This window comes from Oryctolagus cuniculus, chromosome 3 (assembly GCF_051225735.1).
Source record: "Oryctolagus cuniculus isolate XC-2025 breed Fujian yellow rabbit chromosome 3, ASM5122573v1, whole genome shotgun sequence".
In the NCBI taxonomy this organism is placed as follows: domain Eukaryota; kingdom Metazoa; phylum Chordata; class Mammalia; order Lagomorpha; family Leporidae; genus Oryctolagus; species Oryctolagus cuniculus.
The window spans coordinates 90,467,727-90,495,618 of NC_142869.1; the positions used below are offsets into that span (position 1 = coordinate 90,467,727).

At 41.4% G+C, this 27,892-nt stretch overlaps 1 protein-coding gene across 2 annotated transcripts; it reads right to left on the minus strand.

Moving 5' to 3' along the window:
* Positions 1-291: 291 nt before the first annotated feature.
* On the minus strand, positions 292-19,060 carry TNFAIP6 (TNF alpha induced protein 6). 2 transcript variants are annotated; one of them, NM_001082311.1, is given in 6 exon segments: positions 292-967; positions 5,338-5,378; positions 9,550-9,778; positions 11,555-11,716; positions 14,243-14,380; positions 18,863-19,022. In NM_001082311.1, coding segments are annotated over 6 exon segments (831 nt in total). In that variant the 5' UTR covers positions 18,957-19,022; the 3' UTR covers positions 292-800.
* Positions 19,061-27,892: the final 8,832 nt, after the last annotated feature.

A 27,892-nucleotide genomic window follows, 5' to 3' on the forward strand; every position in this document is an offset into this window, starting at 1 on the left:
CTGTCAAACTTCATCTCCTCTTGCTAACACTACCTCCCTGCGTACATCACTTGGGTTCCTGCCAACCACGTGGGAGACACACGTTGTTCTAGACTTCTGGTTTCAGCCTGGCCCAGCCCCAGCTGTTGGGAGCATTTGGAGAGTAAAGCAGCTATTGGGAGATTTCTGTCTATTTGTCTCTCTATTTTTTTTAAAAAGAAAAGAAAAAAAATTCTACTTTGATTAACTTCTGATCCAGTAATTCTACTTCTAGGACCATGTTGCATAAAGTTACACAACTGCACAAATATGTGTGTTTAAGGATATTTATTGCAGCAATATGGAAACAACCTAAAATTTCAACAATAAAGATAGGTTTAATAAAGTATGGAAGAATCGTAGTAAGGAATATTTTACAGCTGTTAAAAACATGTTTTCACAGAATAGTTGATGATTGGGGAAAATGCTTAAGGTATAAAATTTTTAAAATCCCAGATATAAAACTGTACATAGGTCAGGATTCTAAAATTTCAAAATACAAATACTTATGGATACATATATACATATACCACAAATAAAAAACTGAAAGAAAAATTTATAAAAAATTGTTAATGCTTATTATTTCTATGCAGTGGGATTATGAGAGATTTTATTATTTAAAATCTTCTGAATTTCTAATATTCCCAAAATTAGGTATTGCTTTCACATTTAGAAAAGTAATAAATAAATGTTAACAGTAGTAACAATATAACAATGAGATCAAAGATATCCCAAAAGATACAAACAAAAACATTGTATTTTGAAATTTTTTTTGGTTTGGTTTACAAATGACTAAATCTTCCAGCTAAAAAGTTTTTGTTTCCAGAAACAGTACTTGTATTTTTTCCTTGACTGGATTTGGATGCAGGATCTACTGTAACATATTTAATTTGGAAACCTCCTGCTGTCACTGAAGCATCACTCAGAAACTTCAAGGTCATGACGTTCCCTGTGAGGGGAGGAGCACGACAAAGAGCAAAGATGTTACTTTCCTTTGATTTAGCTCACAGTTCAAAGAGCCATCATTCTCTTACAAGAACATAAACATTCATGAGCAAGACTCCAGACATCAGAGGTGAGCCTCAGGTTCTGTAGTCTGTGGTCTCATTGCCAAGTGCAGGGGGTGATGGGCTTTCACATGTTTTCCTCTGGCCCTCCGATAGGTTCTACAGACGATTTTGTCCATTCTGGTTTAAAAGGCAGTGTTTGTGGAAGGAACCTCCAGAGAGTTACAGGAGAATGGCAGGTGGTTCAAACCGGTAAGGTATTGATAGGTTATTTACTAAATGATGCCAAGGCAACTAGTTTTACATTGGTTAGTAGCAAATCTGAAACACCAGCATGCCATACAGAGCTCAGGTTCGAATCTTGCCTGCTCCTCCTCCGAACCAGTTCCTGGCTAATGCAACTGGGAAAGCAGTGGAGGGAGGATGGCCCAAGTGCTTGAGCCCTTGCCATCATGTGGGAGACTCGCTTGGAGTTCTAGGCTCCTGGCTTTGTCCTGGACTGGCTGTGGCCAATGTAGCCATTTGGGGAGTGAACTAGTGGATGGAAGATATCTCTCCCCCTCTTTATCTGTCACTCTCCCTTTCAATAAGTAGAAATTAAAAAAAAAAGGTAAAAATTTATTATATAAAATGTAAGAATATTTTTATGTTTTTCAGGAATGAAAAGCCTTCTTAAACCAGATCCCAAATCCAGAATTAATTACAAAACAGAAACTCAAAATAAAAACTATTTTCGTGTATACTATATACACATATATAGTATCCTAGCTTGCTTTCATCTATTAACTCAGTTTCCAGAAGAACTCTATGAGGGAGTACTTTTTTGTTTTAAAGATTTCTTTTTTGTTTTGAAAGGCAGAATGAGAGAGAGGGGTGGAGGTTGGGGAGAGATATCTCCTCTGTTAATTCACTCCCCAAATGCTTATAACAGGTGGGCTGGGCTAGGCTGAAGCCAGGAGCCAGGAACTCCAACCAAGTCACATCTGGGGGTAGCAGCCACGTACTTGAACAATTACCTGCTATCTTCCTAGGCCCATTAGCAGGAAGCTAGATTGGAAGTGGAGTGGCTGGGACTGGAACCAGCTCTCCCATTGCACGCCAATTCCAGCCCCTTATTTGAAAGTCAGAGTTACACAGAGAGAGGAGAGGTGGAGAGAGAGAGAGATAGATAGAGAGAGAGAAAGAGAGAGAGAGAGAGAGAGAGAGAGAGAGAGGTCTTCCATCTGCTGGTTCACTCCCCAATTGGCCGCAACAGCCGGAGCTGCGCTGATCCGGAGCCAGGAGCTTCTTCCAGGTCTCCCCTGTGAGTGCAGGGGCTCAAGGTTTTGGGCCCTCTTCCACTGCTATCCCAGGCCATAGCAGAGAGCTGGATCGGAAGAGGAGCAGCTGGGACTACAACTAGCAACCAGTGCCCGTATAGGATGCCAGAGCTCGAGGCCAGGGCATTAACGGGGTGGGGGGGAATGAATACTCTTAAAATACTCATTTTTCAAGGCACAGTGAAACCAAGTACCTTGACCAAAGCCACAGGGCTAAAATGGCTGAGCCACATCTGAGCCCAGGCAATCTGGCTTCACAAAGTTTATGCTCTGGTTCTCTCTCTCTCTCTCTCTCTTTTTTTTCCTGATAAGCCCTATCTACAATTCTTTTTTTTTTTTTAAGCTTTATTTATTTATTTGATATGAAGTTACATAGAGGCAGAGAAAGAGGCAGAGGCAGAGAGAGAGGTCTTCCATCTGCAGGTTCGCTCCCCAAATGGAGGCAACTGCCAGAGCTGGGCCAATCCGAAGCTAGGAGCCAGGAACTTCTTTTTTTTTTTCTTTTTCTTTTTTCTTTTTTGGACAGGCAGAGTTAGACAGTGAGAGAGAGAGACAGAGAAAAAGGTCTTCCTTCCATTGGTTCACCCCCCAAATGGCTGCTACAGCCGGCACGTTGTGCCGATCCGAAGCCAGGAGCCAGGTGCTTCCTCCTGGTCTCCCATGCGGGTGCAGGACCCAAGCACCTGGGCCATCCTCCACTGCCTTCCCAGACCACAGCAGAGAGCTGGACTGGAAGAGGAGCAACCGGGACAGAATCCGGTGCCCCAACCCGGACTAGAACCCGGGGTGCCGGTGCCACAGGCGGAGGATTAGCCTAGTGAGCTGTGGAACTGGCCTGATGCTCTGGTTCTCATACTGAGCTGCTCACACGGGCATATTTGCATAATATGAAAAACCTCTCTGCATTGTGAAAGAAACCAGAGTTAAGGAGCAAGAGATGGACTGAGAGAAAACGGAGTTGATACCTCTAATATACAAAGAGCTGCCAGAAATAAGTTGTGTCAAAAAACAACACTGGTTTGATTACACTTGGAATAAGTTGTCTGCTTTAGACTAAACAAGAAAAAAATTTGCAATTTCAGGCTTCCTTTGAACTCCAGCTATAAGTTTGTTTGTTGTTTTAATAGGATTATTCACATCCTCCAGCTACCTCCTACAGCTCTTCAATGGCTTCTTTTAACTTTCTGTTGACACAAAATTTGTCCTTAAGACAAAAATAAAGGGTTCAATAGGTTACCCTTCCTGGGAAGTTTGTGACAGAGTAAATGAACTAATAAGGTCTAAGCATTAATCATTCAAGGATAAAGCAGGAAGTCCCATCTCTTGTCATAATGACAAATATACTATAGTCTGGTGCACCTCAAGACTGAGTGTGGGAGTAATTAACTCTTTGTATCTAAATTTAAAGATTCCATAGACGGCCGGCGCTGCGGCTCACTAGGCTAGTTCTCCGCCTCGCGGCGCCGGCACACCGGGTTCTAGTCCCGGTCGGGGCACCGGATTCTGTCCCAGTTGCCCCTCTTCCAGGCCAGCTCTCTGCTGTGGCCAGGGAGTGCACCATGTGGGCCCTGCACCCGCATGGGAGACCAGGATAAGTACCTGGCTCCTGCCATCGGATCAGCGCGGTGCGCCGGCCATAGCACGCCGGCTGCAGCGCGCCAGCCGTGGCGGCCATTGGAGGGTGAACCAATGGCAAAGGAAGACCTTTCTCTTTGTCTCTCTCAGGCACACTGTCCACTCTGCCTGTCAAAAAAATAAATAAATAAAAAAATAAAGATTCCATAGACATTGCAGCTCAGTGTAGCATTGTTGGTTTTGCTGCAGAAGTATTGTGATAACTTGATGACTGGGAGGAAAAATATAAGCTGTAACAGTGCCAACTGCTGGTGCTGGTGATGAAAATAAAAAGAGAAAATGAAGACCTCCCAGAAGGTAAAGGTTTTTAGCTGGAAAATAGCAGTTTGTGATAATTAAACAGTAGTGTTGCTTATTGTGATACATTTATGCTCCAACAAGGATGTGTCTTGAGGTATATTTCTTGGAACAAAAAGTCATACAAGATGACTTGGAGATATAGAAAACATTATGTATTGTATCTAGCCTTTTGTGGTATATTCTGCATAATTGGCAATTAAGCACTCCCTGCTATCTTCCCATAAGGAAAGACATTTAACCCAATGTTTTCTATATTTATGTATGTTAGGGCCCTTTACTTGTGCAACACCTATTACAAGCATCTCACAGGACTGTGCTCTTCAAAACACTCTCTGCGAAATACTCTACTAAGATAAAAATGCATTAAATATAAGTAAATACAACTTTTTTTAGAGATAGAAGGCATTTTTAAAACAACATTATAAATTACTTCAGTCCTTCCTTTGCCAATGCAAAATTTCAGCCATTTTAGTGTCACATTTTATGGAAATTATAAATCTTATGGAAATCCGCAGATTCAAGAGTATCTCAGACTATATTTCCTGCAAATAACAAGGGTTATTTTAGTGTGAGGAATTGGCATAACTCTTTCTGTAAGTATACATTTTAGAATCTTTGCATTTGGTAAGACAGCAAGCTATGTTTGGCCTACATTTTCCTAACTTTAACATGTAAATCATCAGGGCTGGTGTTATGCTGGCATCCCACATAGGGACCGGTTTGAGTCTGGGCTGCTCCACTTGTGATCCAGCTCCCTGCTCATGTGCCCAGGAAAGCAGTGGAGGGTGGCCCAAGAGCTTGGGCCTCTGCACCATGTGGGAGACTTGGAAGAAGCTCCTGGTTTCTGGTTTCAGCCTGGGCTGGGCCATTTGGGGAATGAACTAACAGATGGAAGATTTCTTTCTATCTCTCCTTCTCTCTGTCTCTGTAACTCTGCCTTTCAAATAAATAAAATAAATATTTTACAAAAGCAGTAACTAATGACCCATAAAAATAAGGTCCTTCAGTTTTAGGGACACAGTGAAAACACAAAGTTTGTTCCTCAAGTTGAGCATTACCTGTGCTAATAATGTCTTCTGGAAGTTCGTCTCCACAGTACCTGAAAGGGAAATTTTAGGAAAGAGAAGTCACACGAATGAATACTGCACAGCCATTGAACTAGTTCTTATTGATCATGAAACTTCTTTCTCTTATGTAATGGCTCAATTTTCTGCAATTTAAAACTATTTTTGTTGTTTTCTTACTTGGATTTGTAAGAGATAAAAGGTTTTGCCACAGAATTTTGTGGTTTGAAATAATCTCACAATGTTAAATGAAATTTAAAGAAAAGGTTTGTGGCATTTCTACTTAGTGTAAGTAGTGTAAGACTATTTGTACATTAGAAAAATTTGAATCTATTTGGAAAAATAAAAAAATTTGTTTCTGATTAATTCTATAAAGTTCTCTTCACAGTTAAAGAACAGTGGTTGCATAATTGGTAATATTAATGTTGTAAAATTTAGGATAGATTAATTTAAATGTGAAAAAATTACGTTGGGCATTATAGACATAACAGCATTTTCTTTTTGTCTAATTCAAAACTTGAAAGGAACTTGCTTGTCCATCATGTAAAATATAGGGTTTTGTGAGTTTCTACAAATGTAATTCATTCTAGAGGAGGGAAGAATCTATTATAAAGGTACATTACATGATATAAATATAAATTAACTTTTTGAAAGCCTTCTAAAATTAGTAGTTTATGATTTTATGTAACTGCTCTGTAGCTGATTTCTGAAACCAGTTTTAGAATAGAATTATCTTAATTCCCAAGGTAAGAGGTCCATTCTTTCAAAAAATACCTCCTTAATTCTTCTAACCATACTTTGTGTCTTTTTCAAACTATTTTACAAAACTACTTGTATTGTCTTCAACAGTAGTGATCAGTTAGCCAAAGAGCAAAATGAAGAAAAACAAAAAAGCCATTTTTCCTTGGGTCACACATTTGGCCTAGCAGTTAAGATACTTGTTTGGATTCCAGCATCCCATATTGGAGTGCCTTGTTCCAATCCCAGCCAGCTCCACCCCTGATTGCAGCTTCCTGCTAATGCACGCCCTGGGATGCTGCAGGTGATGGCTCAAGTGGGTGTATTCCTGCCACCCATGGGAGACCTGGATTGTGTTCTAGGTTCCTGGCTTCCACCTGGCTCAGCCTTGATGTTGTGAGCATTTGAATAGTGAACTGCTGGATGGGAGGTCTCTGTGTCTGCCTGTGCTCTCTCTCTCTCTCTCTCCCTCAAAAAAAAAATTTTTTTTTAAATTTTAAAAACCAAAGTTTCTTTTAAAACTGTTCATTTATGCAAGAGATGCCTTTGTTTTTCTTGGTTTAGATTGCCCATTTCAGAGTCAACATAGGGGCATAGGGTGTTGTGCTGCCATTGGTTAAGCTGCAGTTTAGTAGCCCACATTCCATACCGGAGTGCAGGTTTGAGTCCCAACTACTCCATACTTCAGTTCTAGCTTCCTGCTAATGTACCTGTAGGCAGCAGATGAGGGCCCAAATCCTTGGGTTCCTACCATTCATTTTGGAGGCCAAGATGGAATTCCTGGCCCTTGGCAATGGCCTGGCTGAGCCCCTGCTATTGTGGGTTTTGGGGGAGTTAACCAGTGAATGGAAGTTTTCTCTCTCTCACTGTCTTTTTTTTTTTTTTTTAATTAATTAATTAATTTTTTTTTTTTTTTTTGACAGGCAGAGTGGACAGTGAGAGAGAGAGAGACAGAGAGAAAGGTCTTCCTTTGCCGTTGGTTCACCCTCCAATGGCCGCTATGGCTGGCGTGCTGCGGCCGGCACATTGTGCTGATCCGAAGGCAGGAGCCAGGTGCTTCTCCTGGTCTCCTGTGGGGTGCAGGGCCCAAGCACTTGGGTCATCCTCCACTGCCTTCCCGGGCCACAGCAGAGAGCTGGCCTGGAAGAGGGGCAACCTGGAAAGAATCCGGCGCCCCCACTGGGACTAGAAGCTGGTGTGCCAACAGCCTCTCACTGTCTTTCAAATAAATAAAGTAAATAAATCTTATTAAAAAGTTGACATAAAAAGCGATCAAATCTGTGAATTTTAATTGTCTGCACTCCCACTTTCTTTCATTAAATTACTATCAAAGGCCAGCGCCGCGGCTCACTAGGCTAATCCTCCACCTTGCGGTGCCGGCACACCGGGTTCTAGTCCCGGTCGGGGCGCCGGATTCTGTCCCAGTTGCCCCTCTTCCAGGTCAGCGCTCTGCTGTGGCCAGGGAGTGCAGTGGAGGATGGCCCAAGTCTTTGGGCCCTGCACCCCATGGGAGACCAGGAAAAGCACCTGGCTCCTGGCTCCTGCCATCGGATCAGCGTGATGCGCCGGCCGCAGCGCGCCGGCCGCGGCGGCCATTGGAGGGTGAACCAACGGCAAAGGAAGACCTTTCTCTCTGTCTCTCTCTCTCACTGTCCACTCTGCCTGTCAGAAAAAAAAAAAAATTACTATCAAGTATAATAGAGACTTGCTGATAGTCAATTGATAATTGATAGTCTAAAATAAATATCAGTTTTTAAATTGGGACCTGACTATATAAGACATCTAATTGAAATTTGAATTATATTAAAGCTTTTGGGTGGGAGCACAACAAAGATTGTATCCTAGCATGTTGAAAAAACAAAGGAAAATATTGAGGAAGGGGGTACTTGTTTTTTATGGCAAAGATATTTTTAAGAATATATCCAAGGGCTGGCACTGTGCCATAATGGGTTAAGCTACCACCTACAATGTCAGCATTTACTATGGGTTCCAGTTTGAGTCCCAGCAGATCCACTTCTGATCCAGCTCCCTGCTAATGTGCCTGGGAAAGCAGCTGATGATGGCCCAAGTCCTTGGGCCCCTGCACTCCATGTGGGAGACCCAGATGAAGCTCCTGGCTCTTGACTCCAGCCTGGGTCAGCCCTGACTGTGACCATTTGGAGAGTGAACCAGTGGATGAAAGATGTCTCTCTCTGCCTCTTCTTGTCTCTCTCTAACTCTGCCTTTCAAATGAAAAAATAAATCTTAAAAAGAAGATATCCATTGTATGTATAGCTAAACTGTATGAAAGAAGAGACTATACTTGCTTTTCTACCATACATTCATAGTGTTGAAACCAAGCCCCTATTCAGTGCCTTTGACAGACACTAGATGCTCTCAGACTGTAGTCTTCCACAGTCTTTCATCCTCCCTCCCTTAGCTTTAAGTTTCTTTGCCCTGTGTAGATAACTGGAAATTAACCTCTTAATAAACATAATTCAGTGAATTGAGGAAGTGGTACATTAGGTCTAGCTGACCCCAGTGGGTCCCAAAACACAATACTCAAGTGGCCATTTATCTCATATATCTTGATGCTCTGTCTTGAGTGTTTTCCCAGGCATCCCAGACCCTGTGCAAAAAGTAACCAACCACCAGCAGCACATAACTTCCAGACTGACTGGACCCAACTTTGCTGTCATCACAATTCTCAAAAGAGCGTAATACTGCTGACAAATCAAAAGCGGGCCATGAATGCTACAGATCAACCACAGACCTTCACATGAAATAAGCACACAGCTCTCAGCACCAACTTCAGTGTATGAGATCCCCTTCCCTTACTCCCTGGAGAAGTCTGGTAATTAAATGATAGCTGCTTGATTTTGCAAATGAATATCTACATTCTCCCACCACTTTGAGGTCAGTGTTTGGCTTGCTGTGCCTCTAGTGAGTGGACCTAGGTGTTGGGGGTCCTACAACAATGCTTAGCACAGTGCTTTGTATGAATAAGGAAGACCAGCAATTACAGAATTTATAATCACTTTTAGGTGGGGAATGGAATTAGAACACTTAAAATCCTAGCAACATTTTCAACTCACATAATCCCTCTTCTTCCTTATTGTTAGCCAACTTTTGAGGTCTTCATAAATAGACCAGTGAAATCCTACAGCCTAACAGTACAAAAAAGGCAGCTATCACTATTTTAATAATAAGTACATGTAGTAGTGAGCTAAGAAAAATCTTTGGTGTAAAGAATGTTTGTTGGAGGAGAGTAGAAATACTAAAAATCAGTATGAGGTGACCACAAAAATTTTGTTGAAAATGCATATCATGCAAGAGTTATGGATGGATTTCAAACGTTTTGCACCAAAATAAATTTGTCTTTTAATTCAGTTTTCTACAAACTTTCTGAAATACCCTTGTAGGGTCACTGGTGAGAAAACTAAATAAGCATCAAACAAAATACTGGACATTGATTTAATTTCTTCCTACCTTCCTACAAAGCCATGGACATCATCATAACTGTCATATATTTCAACGTAGTCAGCCAAACAGCCTGGGTCATACTCAAGGTCAAAATTCAAAAAGCTCAGGTGAATACGCTGACCATACTTGAGTCTGATGTGCCAGTAGCAGATCTGGTTATCATCATACTCATTTGGGAAGCCTGGAGATTTAAAAATTCGCTTTGGATCTGTAAATACACCACCACACTCCTTTGCTGAAATGAAAAAGAAAACAAGAAAGCTTTAAAAAATTATCCCTATTAAAAGTGATACTTCTTATCTATCAATTTATGTTTTTTAAAAGTGTATTAAATTTTATTAAAATGGCTTATTGAAAATTTATCAGTTTTTATTAAAAATGTCTTAATATAATATACAACACATATAGTACAATATATATGTGTAAAGCCAAGTAATAAATATTTTTCATCAATAGTTTTTAAATTTTCTAAAATGAACATGAACTACAGTGCAAGCCCTTGAAGAAATAGGAAAGGAACAAGAGAAGAAGGGAGTGATTAAGTATAAGGCTGAATATATAGTAGTATAGGACTGTACGGCCCAAATAAGCCTGAAGCATGATGTAGACATTATAGTCCTATTTGAAATACATTGTAAGTGTTTATTCATATTTTAAGTGTGACCAGGTATGGCCCTAAGCAAAAGTCTTTCTACTTGGAGTGCATATTATTTTGATATCAGTTAATTAGATATGAGAAATTGTTGTTTCTTATTTAACACCATTAAATAATAAATTATGTAATAATATAGTAAAACCTCACTATAGCTCTTTTACCTTGTTATGGAATTTCTTATAGGGTAGATGTAAATGGGAAACCACCCCAGGATGTTTATAATCAAAATTCTACAAAGAAAGACTTTCTAACACTCTGTAACACTTTATAAATTGTCCTGATAGAAATATCTACAAAAGAAAGTCAATTTTTCTCCAAGAACATGAACAAAGGGTAACTGTTTGTAGTAATCGTACTGAGTTTTTTCTCACTAAATATTTCCTAGTTGAAAGCAACCATGGAACAATATGACTAAAATATACTCTATAATGATAATTACTATATACAATATATAATTGTTAGATTGAGAATTGCTTAGTTTGGAAATCTAAGCATTTATGTAAAAATAAAATTAGGGAAAGATTTTAGTTTGTCTTCCTTTTCACATTCTATGAAACAAATAATTTTGAACAGTTAACAGCTGGTAGCATAATGTTATTGTTTTAGCTAACTAACTATGCCAAATTTATAACCTGCAATATTTCCTTTATGGCCAGGAATTTCTCTGATACAGAAAAGACCTGAATTCTTGGATATTTGATTTTGGGTAAGTGACTTCACTTCTTTAACTTTTGTTGCCCCTGATTCTAAATCCCCCCCTTTTAAAAAAGATTTATTTTATTTATGTTGAAAGAGTTACAGAGGGAGAGTGAAAGGGAGAGAAAGAGAGAGAGAGAGAGAGAGAGAGCGAGCGAGCTTCCATTCACTGGTTAACTCCCCAGATGGCCATAACTGCCAGCATTGAGCCAGGTCTACACTAGGAGCCAGGAGTTTCATCCAGGTCTCCCACATGGGTAGCAGGAGCCCAAACACCTTAACCATCTTCTGCTGCTTTACCCAGGCCATTAACAGGGAACTGGATAGGAAATGAAGCAGCAGGGACACGAATCGGTGTCCATATGGGATACTGATGTTGCAGGTGGAGGCTTTATCAGCTATGCTACAATGCCAGCCTTTCATTTCCTGATTCCTAAAAAGAAGTATAACAATACTTCCTTGTCGGGTTGTGAATATTAAGTGAGAGTGTAGATGAAGGAGTATAATTCATGTCTGGCACAGCATAAAGACTCTATGAACAGCCTTGATTAATAATTACCAAATTGAAATATTTCTGGAAGAAGGAGCCAATTCTTTTTAACAACCTCTTAGTAGCATGTAACTCTTACTGAAAACACAAAATTATTATTTTTAACAAACCATGTGGGTTGTAGCAATAGGCATCCCATCTTTCACTCCTGTTGAGACGGATCCCATAGTCAATAATACCAGTTTTTCCAAATCCACAATTGGACCCTGGCTTCACAATGGGGTATCCAACTCTGCCCTTGGCCATCCATCCAGCAGCACAGACATGAAATCCTGCAAGAGGTAGGAGGGGTTACGGATGTAACTGGTAAATTCCCTCAGTTGAGCAAAGGTCACATTAACAAAAATGACCACTCCAACAACAAGTTTCTCAAATGCCCAATCCATTGCACATAAAGGGGAAGAAAATGCTTTCTTAAAATGTTTGAACATACAAAAATAGAACTTCTGACTTTTACTAGAAAAACATATCTTACTTGAAAAAAAAAGATGCAATTGGACTAGAAATCATAATACCGTGGATATCAAAACAATCTAAGTTCAGAGTTCTCTTCTTTATGCAAACAGCCTATCTAGAAATCTAATTTCAGAGATTACAATGAATTCTGCAATTTACATCTCTCTATCAATTAACATACAATATTTTAAAAGACTTGAATAAAGATAAATTCATAAATTTCAAACAAGAGCTCATCCCTGTTTCTCCTGCCCAGCTTCAGAGGTATTTATACCACCCAAGAGGTCTAGGATGGCTGGTAAAGATGTGGCCTTTGGCCGGCGCCACAGCTCACTTGGCTAATCCTTCGCCTGTGGCACCGGCACCCCGGGTTCTAGTCCTGGCACCGGATTCTGTCCAGCTCTCTGCTGTGGCCCGGGAGTGCAGTGGAGGATGGCCCAAGTGCTTGGGCCCCGCACCCACGTGGGAGACCAGGAAGAAGCACCTGGCTCCTGGCTTCGGATCTGCACAGAGCACTGGCTGTAGCTGCCATTTGGGGGGTGAACCAACAGAAGGAAGACTTTTCTCTCTGTCTCTCTCTCTCTCTCACTGTCTAACTCTGTCAAAAAAAAAAAGACCGTGGCCTTTGTGCGAATCATTCTGCTTATTTTGGCCTACACAGCCCTGTGGTTATAGAGCAGCAATATAGAGAGGCTTTGGGAAGTTGGCGGGAACACCTTTAGAGTTGGTCCACCATATCCGAGGGTTCTGAGTTCTTCCATTCAAATACAGAAAAACTGTGTTTGTTCTGAACATGTACATTTTGACTTGTTCTTATGCCTTACACAATACAGCACAACAACTATGCACAAGTATTAAATTGTATTGAGTTTTATTGGTAATTTAGAGATGTTTTGAAGCAAGCAGGATGATGTGTAGAGGTGATATGCCAATATACTCCATTTTATATCAGAGACTTGAGCATCCCTGGATTTTGTCATCATGGAGGGGCACTGGAACCAATCCTCAGGCATTCTGAGGGGCAACCATGTTTTTGTCTTGGGTAATTTATAAAAATTGCATAAGCTTTGCAAAGCATCTTCCTGTCAGCAAAAGAGTTCTGAATGGGGGCAACCCATTGTCCTGAAAATTCAGGAGAGATGGTAGCTGCCCATATTTGCATAAAAAAGCAAATGGCACCAGTTAATTCTTGGGATTTTCACAAACTTCCTGACATCAGCTTCTAAGTTTCCTCCTCTAGCTTTCTTAGTTGCTTATCTTCCTTGTCCATACATATATTTATGTATATATGTATATTTACATATATATTCAGATTTATTTTACTTATTTGAAAGTCAGAGTTACATAGAGAGAGGAGAGGCAGAGAAAGAGGGAGGGGTCTTCCATTTGCTAGTTCACTCCCTAAGTGGCCACAACAGCCGGAGCTGTGCCGATCCGAAGCCAGGAGCCAGGAATTTCTTCCAGGTCTCCCATGTGGGTGTAGGGGCCCAAGGACTTGGGCCATCTTCTACTGCTTTCCCAGGCCACAGCAGAGAGCTGGATAGGAAGTGGAGCAGCCAGGAAAACCAACACCCATATGGGATGCTGGCACTGCAGGCGGCAGCTTTACCTGCTACGCCACAGCGCCGGCCCCCCAAGTATATTTCTAAGTAAAAATCAACAGTGTAGCATCTTTCATCAGCTGAGGAAGCCAATACTCAGAAGTCAAGAAGAGGTAGACAGTATCAATTGTGAAAAGCAACTTCATGAAAATTAATAAACTTTAAATGATATTGGAATAATGAGATTCAATTTCTATTGATGTTTCTTTTTTCTTTTTCTTTCTTTTTTTTAAGATTTTTATTTATTTATTTGAAAAGTAGAGTTACAGACAGTGAGAGGGAGAGACAGAGAGAAAGGTCTTCCTTCTGTTGATTCACTCCTCAAATGGCTGCAAATGCCAGAGCTGAGCTGATCTGAAGCCAGCTGGGTCTCCCACACAGGTACAGGGGCCCAAGTTCTTGGGCCATCTTCTACTGCTTTCCCAGGCCACAGCAGAGAGCTGGATGGGAAGAGGAGTAGCCAGGACTCGAACTGGCACTCATATGGGATGCTGGCTCTGTGCTAGCCCCTGATATTTATTTTCTTAATTCACGCTGACTTGTGACCCCAAAAAGGCTGTTTGGTCTATAGCCTTTTGACCAGTTTTAGGCAGAGATGATGGGAGAAGTCAGAGAGCAAAGAAGTCCTAGGAGCTTAGAGAGCTGTCACAGAAGACTGGGGAGAGAAGTCTTTGTAAGGGTTACAGGAAAGGTGGATTGTTTTTTAAGGAGAAAAAGAAAGATCACTGTCAGGTTAGTTACCAATTTTTCTGGCTGCCTCTAGCTGCTTGTAGGTGGCGAGACGGCCGCCTTCAAATTCACACACCGCCTTAGCTTCTGCGTAGGTGAGCTTGTACTTGCCGGACCGAGCTTCTCTGTGGTACACGCCTGCTGCCTGTTCTGTGAAATCACAAAAAGTCATCAAGATACTATTATCCATGCTTCTGAAACAAAGGGAATTTGGCCTCAGCTGGAAGATGACATCAGCTATTGTTTCTTGCCAAAAGGCTTTCTGAGTTAGCTGCCTTGGTTGGCTAACTTTTCGTTGATGGAAAGTTTGGGAAAAAATGTGAATCAGGGGAAATTTAGGGGAGTTTGGGGGGCATGGACAGGCACTCGAGGCTAAATTATGTTTCTGACCCAATAACATGAGAGGTTTTTTTCTTTTTTAAAATTAGTTTATGAGAGACAGAATTGTCATCCACTATTTCATCCCCAGATGCCTGCAGCCTCCCTGGGACTGGGCAGGACAGAAGCTAGGAGCTGGAACTCGATCCAGCTTTCCCCTCTGAGTGGCAGGAGCCCAATCACTGGAGCTATCAATGCTGTCTCCCAGGATCTGTATTAGCAGGAAGCTGGAATCAGGAGCAAGAACAGCATCGAACTCTGGCAATCTGATATAAAACACAGGCACCTTAACCGGTATTTTTTTTTAATTAATTAATTTTTTGACAGGCAGAGTGGACAGTGAGAGAGAGAGACAGAGAGAAAGGTCTTCCTTTGCCGTTGGTTCACCCTCCAATGACTGCCGCGGCCGGCGCACCGCGCTGATCCGATGACAGGAGCCAGGAGCCAGGTGCTTTTCCTGGTCTCCCATGGGGTGCAGGGCCCAAGCACCTGGGCCATCCTCCACTGCACTCCCTGGCCACAGCAGAGAGCTGGCCTGGAAGAGGGGCAACCCAGACAGAATCCGGCGCCCTGACTGGGACTAGAACCTGGTGTGCCGGCGCCGCAAGGCGGAGGATTAGCCTAGTGAGCCGCGGCGCCGGCCCCCGGTATTGAACCCACTAGGTCAAATGCTAACCCCAGCCTGAAAGTTTTTAATTGACATGATTTCTGTATTATCTTCAGGTGATAATGTTTTAACTATTTGGAGGGAGTTACGTCATAAAAACTTGGAGAGCAATAGGAGGTGAAGGCAACAGACACCAGTGAAAATTCATCCTGATAGAGGCTCATAATGAGGGAGAGAAATAAGCCAAAATATCCATTTGAATGAAATGACTAAAGCTGCTTAATTTGGACTTTAGTAAGCAAATCAAAACCGAAGGGAACATCTGAAGGAATCCAAAGCAAAGCAATACTGCAATAAGGAAAAGATAGATTCAAACACAGTTGAGAAGCTACTGGGAGCATTTAGCTAACTACCAGTTAGTTCCTTAATTCTTTATCTGGTTTGTCTTTTAGTTGACATGCTATTCCCAACATATTTTGGGCAGTGACAAGTAATCTATGTACCCTCTTCCAATAATCACTGTTTAAATGGATTGTTTTGAGTTTGGAGTGTTTTCTACCATAGAAACAATGTGAAGAAATTCCCCGGATAAGAGTCATAACGTTAGCTCTCATCGTTAGCTCCAAGAGTTCCGTCAATAGTTTGCCAGATTATGGTTAAGTCTTTGTACACTGATCCGTGCAGCCACCCTCCATTAAGACCATTTGCGATAATGAGAATAGATATTCCTTGACAGGCAGCAAACACAGATCCATTGGTATTTGGAATGTAGCTCCTTGTTATCATTCCCAGACTGAAGTTGACACTGCTACAATTCAATGGGAGATGGTGCTTGGTATTTTCCCTGCTTTTCCAGATTCCAAGGGATCCTGCTGTTACGTATTACATAGTAAATGCTCATCATTTACATACAAAAAGCTTGAGTCAATTTGCTGCTTATGGATCTGAGAATACCAGAAACTTCAAGTCATAACCAGTCAAGATGGAAGTTGCCTGCAACCCCATTGCCCTTTCCAGTCTGGTTACTTTGAGCACTCACTGTGAGGTATTTTCTAGGCGCTGTGGAACAAGTCCTATCCTCAAGGAGTTCCAACACTAGTGGGCAATATGAGTATCTTTATCTTGAAATAGAAGACCAGTTAAGGCTGTTTGTAGAGAAAGGAGGCATGTTTCATTTTCTTACGAATCTATAGAGATTGTTGTTCATTTTTGAAACTGCTAAAATTGTACCTGTTCCCTTAGAATATAGTCTAACATATCTTTATTTTAATAATTTTTTGTAGAAATTATTTTAAAGTTTGTCAAGTTTTCTTGAACAGATTTCCTTGGTATTTCACCCCAGTTTTGAAATATGTAGGAAAGGAAAACTGAGATTTTTAAAAAATAATTAAAATTTTTCTTCCTGGTAAGTTTTCTGAAACTTTTGGTACTTGCTGATATTCGCCCAGTAATAAAATAGTAACTTAAAAGCAAACGTGCACATAATTTTCAACTTAATTTATCATATATTGATAAATTCCCCAAAGAGCAGCAGACCTCCCCGTATCTTGCCTTATGAATGATTTCAACACTTAGTGTGTGTACTTGACAATTATGAGTAGGGCATTGGTTTTATAGTACTTGCCAATTCAGAATTTTAAGCTATTAAGATGGATCTTTGTAGAATAAATCCTAATTTTAAAAGTTTTACCTTTCAGAAGAAATAATGTTTTATTAATTTTCCAAGTCAATAGTCATTTTTTAGAAACAGAAAACATGTTTAACGAATATGTTTCCTTCTCCTTTGAGCAAGAGGCAACAATAGAATGTTGGCTCTGGTTTCCACTGCCAGTTCTACCAGGAAAGAGATGTACAACCTTGTATAAATTGCCATTTGAGTCTTAGTTACCCCATCCATCAAATGGGAATAAAGATAGCGTCTGGACTCTACTGGGAACTCCAGATCTGTTGCTCTTCCTTTCCCTTCATTTCCAGATTCAATACAAGGCCTTAATCCATGCATTTTCAGTCCATGTAAAGGGACTGAAATCTTTTGTCTTTGAGTGTTTTTTGTTTTTGTTTTGTTTCATTTTAAATGACTATTTAAGGAATAAGCCTTAGGGATCTCCTGTTTCAACTTTCTCATTTTACCAGTGCAGAGCTGGAACCTAGAGAATTTACAGTGCCCTGTTCTGGATAGTTGCTAGCAGATTCCTGCCTTCTAACCCAACTTGCTTGCCTTCTTAAACAGTTTCTAATATTATATTGACCCAACCAACTGTAAACAATTTGTGCTAGGCTGACTGGCCAATAATTTGTCCCAGATTGAAGCAATTTCCAATTATCCTAAGCCTCAGATTTGCAGCATACTATTTAAGCCTTTGGATTTGTTTCGCTCTACCTTTGGGGTAGAACTTCTATTGTCCAGGCTTATATTTTTGTAACGTACAACACCATTTACAAAAGCAGCAACTTCAAATTACTTGATCGTTGCAGTTTGCTGCATTTCAAAGCTTATCCATATGGGTTTAACTCTTAACTAGCTTGATATTTTCCCCCATTTCTCACAAATGTGGATACATTTCCTAAATGTATGAGATGAAAATAAACACAGAGATTTTCTCATGCTGGTACTAAATTCCAAAATCCCTCTTGGCCAAATGAATTACACTGAAACTAGTTCACTGTCTCAGGCTGAGAAGAAAAAGGCGGCAAGGCATTACAAATCGGGCTGTTTAATGAAATCCTCATGGTTGTAGTTATTACCAGAGAGAAACATGCCAAAAGGGAAAAATCTTCTACAACCATGTGCTGCTTAGCAAGCACAAAACCAAGATGTAGGTTGCTTTTGCCTTCTCTTTATTTCTGTATTTCATGCAAGAATCTCAGTTTTTCCTTAAGAAGTTAAAAACTTTTCTCACTATTAAACACAATAATGAGCATAAAGCCATATTGACTTGTATTGTGAGAATTAAAGCATTGTTTAGAGTACTCCAGGGCTGTTTGGGGTTTCCTGTATTTAGCCTTTTTTGGTCTATTGTTTATCTTCACCATTTGGCCTATGTCATTCCTTACACTTAACAAGACAAAACAAAAGACACTCTGCCTAACAAAAGGGATAGAAAAGTGTACAAGTAGTATGAAAAAAAAGGAACCAAAAGGTATAAACCTTTTGCCTTTTTTACTATACTGCAAGCTGACTTTGTCAAAGCATTTGAAAGATGTTTGGAAAAACTGAGACAGACACTGCAGTTCAGAGTACACGGAGCAATGACTGTAAAATCTGTGTACATTCCAATGTATTTGAAATCTTGACTACAAATGCTATTGAAATAAAAACCAGCAGACTGATGTTCTCAATTTATTAAAGAGATAATCAGTATGCTACCACATCTGCTCTGACAAAATTTATGTTTCCATATTGAATATACAGGCTAATCTCTATTTTCTATTGAACATTTCCCTTTATGACAAGCTACTTATAATTTTAAAAGGCAAAAACACTTTTAGCAAAATAGTGTGTGCCTCCCAATGGCTATCTTTTCTAAGCATTTTCTTTGAAAACATCTGCCTTGAAGAGAATAGACAGTTTACTGCTTTCACTCGCTCCTCTGTGGTTTCAAAGAATTGACATTCCCAGCAAGAAGCTCATGAACAAAATTTCTTACCAAGCCATATGGAGTTGTGAAAAATCCCATTCTTGAATCCCCATCCTTGAGCCTCTTCCCACACCAAGACAAATAAGTAAATTAAGATGATCATATCTTCAGTGGCCGAGGCGCAACAGCCTGGCCGGCTGCTCACGATCAATTCTCAGAGCAGCGGCTGAAATGTGACTGAAACATCTGGTTTCCACATCTTTTAAATAGTTTTTTTCAACTGTGAGGTCAGCAAGTACTCTCCAATGGCATTTTTCCTCTGTAGAGTTACACAATTAACTCAGTGTCTGAAGCAAATCCTCTGACTCATTTGCATTGGCAACCCAAACTAAGGATATAGAATGATCCATCTACATTGTAAAATTCACTTACTTGGAAAGGAGTTCATTTATTCTGTCAGTCACCAACACTTTTCTAGGAAGAAGTTTGTATAACTTGGTATGGATTCAGCAGTAGTTAAGAGAAAGCCAAACTTACGAGGGAATTTGAAGAGGAGAAATTTTTGCAGTAAGTCAGTTATGGGGTGTGGGGTTTGGGGTTAAGCATTAATCTTTAACCTGACCTGGTAATGTTTCGTTGGTTTTACCTAAATAGTGTCTATATATTTAAAAGTTAAAAAAAAAAAGTGTACATAGTTTGGCAAATTCTATGACTTCTCTAGTGAGGTGGAACTTATTCTCTGCATTTGTCTTGGCATGGTATCTGCTGCAGTCCTTGGCTGGTTGTGGTCAGCTGGTAAATACGTACGTGAGCTTCCAGAAAAGTAGTTCAATGTCAGCATCTTAGGACAATTGAGTGGCTACGGGGCATCCTATTATTACACAAATTTCCCCTTTCAACCTTGAAGAGTTGGGAGAGAGGTGGGTAGACTGTAATAAAGGTAACCAAAAAATGGCCCTAGCTTCCCTAGACCACTTTAACTTTGAAGGAGATGATCAAAATAACAGGTAATAATTACCATAGTAAAGTCACCATGCTTTCAAATATCCCAGAGGTTCCTGTCCTTTTGTGCTCAGTCCTTGGGTAACATATCTGATAATATTCCATTGTGCCACTGATGCTAATGTCTGTTCCTGCTGTGATCTTTTGCTTCCCCTTCTTATTGGTCATTCTCTGCTACTTAGCTTCTCTACTCTTTGTGTCAAACAGCATCCTGCTTGCTCCTGTTACAGTATGATTTCTCCCATGTTGCCTCAGTCCCTCCAATGATATGAAATCCTTTGAAAAGACATGCTCTGGAGTTAGCATTGATTCCTCTGGGCCTCTTCGCATTGTTATTACAGTCTTGCCATGGTTTTGTCTCTCTGTGGGGATGTGGCTGAGGATACAGAATTTACTGGACACTCATTGAGATATGAGTAAAGTTAATAAGTGTCAGAATCTCTATTTTGAGCCCAAGGCAAATGAGAGATGAGGAAATTGTGTTCAAGTTCACTGATAGAGTTTCTGTTGCAAAAGAGGATGTCGTCTAGACCACGTGGGTGTGACTATGAGAAGACAGCCATGGTCAGGGAGAATAGGATGAACAGATACTTGGAAAGAGCAAACCAGAACATTTCTTTGGCAAGTAGAATTAAGTGTGTATTTTAAGTTTGTGGTTAAAGTAAGTATAACTTTACTTGCTCACTGTTACAGCAAAACTGTCACAAACTTCCCCATTCTTTGCCTGGTCATAGTCCCTGACTCTGGCCTTTCTGCATCTCTCTTCAAACACCTAATTTCCTCTTAGTTCTCATTAATCAAAAACTATTTGCAGGAAAGGGATTGCAATTAATCCTCGCTTCCACCAAATAGCTAACAACAGATACCCTTCTGTGCTCATTTGCATCTTAATGAAGCTCTAAGTATAGCAAGGTGTGAATGTTCAACTTGTTTTAACATGAACATTTAATGAGTTACTTTGATGGATTAGCCCAATCTAGAGTGGAGCATTTCTTTCCTCCTCCCAGCTCTCATGCAGAATGTAAATATTTCCCCTTACCTCTGTACAGCGTTTGAAAAGCTTGCCCTCCTTATCATGAAGGAAACCGAAAACAATGCCTAATGGTGTGGGCTCTGAGCTGGTGTTCAGTTCTAGTGTGGAAGGAAAGCGGAAATGGGTTTTTATATGGAAAAGATGCAGCAGGTAATCCAGGCAAGGACAAAAGGGAGAAGAAGAAAAAAAAAAAAGGAATAGCAAATAGCAAAGGGAGTGTTGTTTATGAACTTACTTTGGAAGTTGCTTGAGAAGAACTCCCCCAGCAAGCCCCTAGTAAGCAGCACCCGGAATGTGCCTCTTGAGGAGCTGAGAGAACATATGTGGATACACGTTCCTTTCCTGGGCTCGGAAGGCTTCACCAGTCAGTCAAAAGTGCTGCTTTTGCTTTCCTGGATAAGTGACCCCTTCCTGCAATCTCTTGATCTTTGGGTCAGCAGGTGCAGTGGCTCCTTATCCACCTGTCATCACTGGCTGAGATCTCAGCAAGAGCAGGACAGTGCTTTTTTGTACAGGCAGCTCCTCTTTTGGTTACTTTTCTACAGTGTTCCAATACCCATAAGGCTAAGCAGCTACTAGACTACTAGACTTTAGGTAAAGGCGTGTTGGGGAATACTCCACATGTGAATTAAGGTAGCACTGTACTGAACAAACTTAAGATCTCCTAAGCTGGCATGGTGGTTTAGTGATTCACTACTGTATAAGCTTTAAAATAAAGCAAGACTCTAAAGTCAAATCTGAAACATCTATTCTCTAATAGTTGTATTTTAAATCCATTTGATATACTCAGTATCAGCCCACAGGGAGGAGAGGGCTACTGGGTGAATGTGGACAGAGGGAGAAAAGAGAAAGAGCGGGAAGGGAAACCAGTCAGAAGAAATCACATGTCTGATGATACTGTAAGAAGACTGGATTTGAATAGTGAGACAATGTCAGAAAATGGATTTTTTAGAACGCAGGATGAAAAACCACAACATAAATTATATTGTTTATTGATCACATTTTTGTAATCTTGGAAAGAGAAGGCTAAAGCAAGATGGGGAGAAAAGAGAAGGGTGGAGCTCAGTGCGTTACAAAATAAGTCAGTGGAGGACATCTTCCACACTGCCAGTAAGGACATGAAATGACAGTACAGGAATAGCCACCCACCCTAGGATCTGCATGTGGGTTAGGATGGGAAAAGAGGACATAAAAGAATTAAACTCATTGCTTATGAGTGTGATTCAAGATGACTGGAGAGAAATTGTTATGCATGGCACGGAACCAAGCACACTTACATTTGAAACCCAAGTAAAAATATGCTCACTTAAAATCTCTTTTTAAACACTTTTTAAAAATTTATTTATTTATTTTTAAGGGATACAGATTTCATAAGTACAACTTTAGGAATATAGTTATTACTCCCACCATACCTGCCCTCTCACCTACACTCCCACCCTTCCTCCTCCTCCCTCTCCCCTTCCCAGTCCCATTCTCCATTAAGGTTCATTTTCAATTAACTTTATACACAAAGACCAGATCTATACTAAGTAAAGGTTTTAACAGTTTGCACACACAATCACACACACACAAACTGAGAATTAGTTTTACAGTTAACTCTCATGATACAACTCATAGAGGACAGAGGTCCTGCATGGGGAGTTAGTGCACAGTGACTCCTGTTGTTAATTTTAAACATTTTAAAAAGTTAGATTATGAAATATGAAGTTCAGAGTGAAGCTATCTTGATAAGGAAAAGATATGTGCAAGTATATGAGAAGAACAAGTCTAGAAAAAGACATGCAAACATCAAGTATCTTTGATTCAGTTATGCTTTCATGATTGAATGCTTTCTAATTTCTGTTTCTTCTCTTTTTTTCTTTTTTGTATTAAAAATTTTGTTTGACAATTATATATCATTTGTTTAGTAAACATGTTTTATTGTGTTATACGTGAAAAATTTATGATGCACATATATGTATTTAAAAGCATTGATTTAATTGACGGGACAATCAAACTGTAAAAAGCATGACTAGAACAGAGAATTAAAATTTACAAGTTCCTGAGAACACTGAGCATTGTGTATTTAATTACATAAATGGATGGTAAGATTAACAATCTTTCCAGGGGTAGATGTTTGGCACAGCAGTTAAGTCACTACTTGGAATGCCCGCATCACATATCTAAGTCCCTGGTTTGAGTTCCTGATCCTGTAGTTCTGATCCAGCATCCTGGGAAGTGGCAGGTGATGGCTCAAGTACTTGGGACACTGCTACCCACAGGGTAGACCTGGATGCAGTTCCAACTCCCTGTTTCAGGGCCATCAGGAAGTGAATTAGCAAACGGAAGGTGTCAGGTGTCAGGTGTCATTCTCTCTTCTCTCTTTCTGTCTCTGCCTCCATGCCTTTCAAATAACATGGAAATAAATAAACAAAAAAGTCTTTTCAAGGAAAGAGATTAGTCATTATGAGTTGACAGGCAAATCCTAATTCATAAATTTGTGCTAGCGTTACATGGTATAGTTGGTCCCTTTTGGGTTACTCTACAGGGCACTTGGGATGTATCTTGGCCTTAGCCTCCACACAGACAATTTTTTTGCAAGTTTACTGAAGAAGCCGGCTCTGTGGCGTAATAAGTTAAGCCTCTGCCTATGGTGCTGGCATCTCATATGGGTGCTGGTTTGTGTCCCGGCTGCTCCTGCTATGGCCTAGCAAAGCAGCAGAAGATGGCTCAAGTCCTTGGGCCTCTGCACCTGTGTGGGAGACCCAGCAGAAGCTCCTGGCTCCTGACTTCTGATAGGCCCAGCTCTGGCCGTTGTGGCCATCTGGGGAGTGAACAGTGGATGAAAGACCTCTCTCTCTAACTCTGCCTTTCAAATAAATAATTAAATAAATCTTTAAAAAAAAGTTTTTTTTTTTTTTTTTTTTTTTTTTTTAGGGAAACTGCCAGTAAGGACATAAAATGACAGTACAGGAATACCCCACCCACTCTAGGATCTGCTTGTGGGTTAGGGTGGGAAAAGAGGACATAAAAGAATTAAACTCATTCCTTACGAATGTAATCCAAGATGTTTGGAGAGAAATTGTTTTGCATGGCACAGAACCAAGCACACTTACATTTGAAACCCAAGTAAAAATATGCTCACTTAAAATCTTCTTTTAAACATTTTTAAAATAAATAATAAATATGCTGTATATTAGGATATAAATGTCATTCCACATCCTCTAACACAGGACAGAGATCTTTGATTTTTTTTTTTTTTTTTTTTTTTAGGTATTTGAGAGGCAGAAATCTCCCATTTTTTGGTTCACTCCCCAGATGCCCATAATGGCTGGGGCTTGATTGGGCTGAAGTAAGAAACCCAGAACTCAATCTGCCACATTGATGGCAGGGACCTAAGCACCTGAGCCATCACCTGCTGCATCCCAGGGTTTGTATTAGCATGAAGCTAGAATGAGGAGCAGAGCAAGACTTCATCAAAGAAATTCTGATATGGGCTACTAGCCACTCAACTGGAATCTTAACTACTATGCCAAAAGACTACCCTATCAAGAAGACTTTTATTTTAGTATTTTTTTTATTTTAAAAATTTACTCGACAAGCAGAGAGACAGAGTGAGACAGTCAGAATCAGAAAGCCAGAGACAGGCATAGAGCTCCCATCCAAATGCCCACAATAGCCAAAGCTGGGCTAGGCTGAAACGGGGAGCCAGCAGCTTAGTCCAGGTCTCCCACATGGGTGGTAGGAACCCAATTACTTGAGCCATCACTGCTGCCTCTCAGAGTCTGCACTGGTGGGAATCTGAATTCAGGAGCCAGGGCTTAGAATTGAACCTAGGAGCTCTGATGTGGGACAAAGGCATCTTAACTGGTAGGCTAAATACCCATTCCCCAGATTTCACAGTTGATTCTTGTTTTCCTGTCGCTAGTCTCCTCCAGTTCATTTCCATGTCTTGTGGTCTCTATCGCCAAAATAAAAAGGTGGCAGATAGGTGGTTTCCAAACCAGGTTCTGTTTCTACTTGGGCACAGTTGCAGACCCTATGTCCCTCCTTTCGTTGCCACGTTCTGAAATCACACGGCTAGATTCTGGCTCTTGGAATGTGAGTTAACGTGACACGGAACACTTTCAGACCAGGCCCATGGAAGTTTGCTCATGGATGGTTGCTCATTTGCCACCTGATGACCAAATGAAGAGGATTCTGAGGCCCTTGAGGAAACTGGATTCCAAAGATAGAAAAAGCCTTATTCTCCACGGCACCAGAAGAGGGAAGCACACAATCAGGAAGACCTGACCAAATTCTGCTGTTAAGCCACTGAGTCTGAGGTTTAGGTTAACCTGAGTCACAGAATGCCAGTAATAGCTCAGCTGCTCTGTGCTCTCTACGTGGTGACACTGTCATCTCTTGCTTGGACTTCCTATTTGCCTTCTTCCACTCTGACTCCCTTAAAGTCATTCTCTACATAGCAACCTGAATGATCTTTTGAAAGCATAAATCCTCTGTAGAATGCAAAACAGCAATCTCTGATCCCGGTTTCCAAACCTGCCCCTACCCTGGCTCTTGTCTATTTCTTCAGCCTCACCCTTCTCTATCTATCTTGAACGAGCCAAAGTCTTTCTCATCATAGGGATGTTGCAGTTACTGCTTCCTTTTTCTGGAATAATTCTCCCTTCATCTTCTTTCTTATACTCAAACTCAGCTTAATTGCTTCTTCCTTAATGTGGACTTTGTTGCTCAATCTAACAATTTTAGTCACTTTCATTACAGGACTGTATTTTTTTTAAAGATTTTTGTTTATTTATTTGAAAGTTGGAGTTACATAGAGAGAGAAGGAGAGGTAGAGGCGGAAAGAGGGAGAGAGAGAGAGGTCTTCCATCCGCTGGTTTACTCCCCAATTGGCTGCAATGGCTAAAGCTGTGCTGATCCGAAGCCAGGAGCCAGGAGCTTCTTCCCGGTCTCCCAAGCGGGTGCAGGGGCCCAAGGACTTGAGCCATCTTCCACTGCTTTCCAAACCATAGCAGAGAGCTGGATCAGAAATGGAGCAGCCCAGTCTTGAACTGGTGCCCATATGGGATGCTGGCACTGCAGGTGGTGGCTTTACCCACTACGCCACAGCGCTGGCAACAGGACTGTATTTTTTGTAATGTCAGGTTTATTGAGGCGTGATTGACATTCAGGAAGACACATCATTTATAAGGTGTACCATTCTGTGAATTCTGAGAGACACATAGCGTCATATGATCACCACTCTCACAACCAAAATGTGGAAGATTTTCATCACCCTAGAAAGTTCTCTGGATAGCATTCTATTTTGAATCGTTGTATTACACTGATCATAGTCATTTATACCTGCTTGCTTATGTATTCATTTGCATTTTCATTCATTTGTTGGTTTAATCACCTGTCATTTTCTATTAGAATATGGATCCATGAAAGCAGGGAACTTTTCTTGTGGTTCACTTCTGAATCCACAGTGTCAATAGTATTATCTATCTGGTATAGTGTAGACTCTCAACCAGTATCTGTGGAAGCAAGAAAAGTGAGCAAGGCAGGAAGGAAGAAAGAAGGAGGGAAGAAAGGAAGGAAAGATGAAAGGAAGGGAGGGAGGGAGAGAGGAAAAAGATGGAGAGAGAAGGAAGAAAGAAAAGAAATGTGTACGCGATTCCATATGCAATGAGGGTCTGTAATCTCCCCTCTCAGAGATGTTACTGGGAGATGCTGACTGTAAAAACCTCAGCATCATGCTTGGCATTTAGTAGTGTATAGTTCGTGTAGTTCCTGTTGCCTTTGAAGTCAGTTCTTCACTCTTCATTGGTCCACTTATGCCAGCAGTTACTCTTCCTTTTGCTATTTTGTTCCACAGCGCAGCCTTCCACTGTTTCAGGGCTTCTCTCTCACTAGGGACAAGGTTTCAGGTCAGATGCTCGCTGAACGCCCTCAGCGGCCCCCATGCTAGCAGGAGGGAGGTTTCCAGGCTCTTTGCTGCTCTGGCCTGTGATTACAAGAGTTTCCTTCACAAGACCCACAGTGCTATACAAGGCGTCAGATAAGGAGTTCTCTGTTGTCTCCTGTCTGACTTAGTGACTCAGCAAACAGAGGCTCGCTGTGCAGTGAGAGTCCTTGATTCTCCCATGGATTTACACCCTTTTTAAGCCCCCTTTAGCCCTCAACTTTGGCCTGAACCTCAAGGTGGCCAGAGCCCTACACATCAGCACCAACGTCCTTTCTAAAGAGAACATCACAGCCGGTGCCGCGGTTCAATAGGCTAATCCTCCGCCTTGCGGCGCCGGCACACCAGGTTCTAGTCCTGGTCGGGATGCTGGATTCTGTCCCGGTTGTCCCTCTTCCAGGCCAGCTCTCTGCTGTGGCCCGGGAGTGCAGTGGAGGATGGCCCAAGTACTTGGGCCCTGCACCCGCATGGGAGACCTCGAGAGGCACCTGGCTCCTGGCTTTGGATCAGCGCAGCGCACTGCCCACGGCAGCCATTGGAGGGTGAACCAACAGCAAAGGAAGACCTTTCTCTCTGTCTCTCTCTCACTGTCCACTCTGCCTGTAAAAAAAGAGAGAGAGAGAGAGAAAGAGAGAGAGAGAGAGAGAACATCACCCACAGCAGATGCTCGGTAGCCCCCGGCTGCATTTTTTTTTTTTTTTTTGACAGGCAGAGTGGACAGTGAGAGAGAGAGACAGAGAGAAAGGTCTTCCTTTGCCGTTGGTTCACCCTCCAATGGCCGCCGCGGTCGGCGCGCTGCGGCCGGTGCACCGCGCTGATCCGATGGCAGGAGCCAGGAGCCAGGTGCTTTTCCTGGTCTCCCATGGGGTGCAGGGCCCAAGCACCTGGGCCATCCTCCACTGCACTCCCTGGCCACAGCAGAGGGCTGGCCTGGAAGAGGGGCAACCAGGACAGAATCCGGCGCCCCGACCGGGACTAGAAGCCGGTGTGCCGGCGCCGCAAGGCGGAGGATTAGCCTAGTGAGCCGCGGCGCCGGCCGCATTTTTCACGTTTCCTATGCATTGTCAATATTCTCTAAGGCCCCATCTTAATGGAATTTTGGGATGTCTGCATATGCAGGGGACCCAGCTATTTC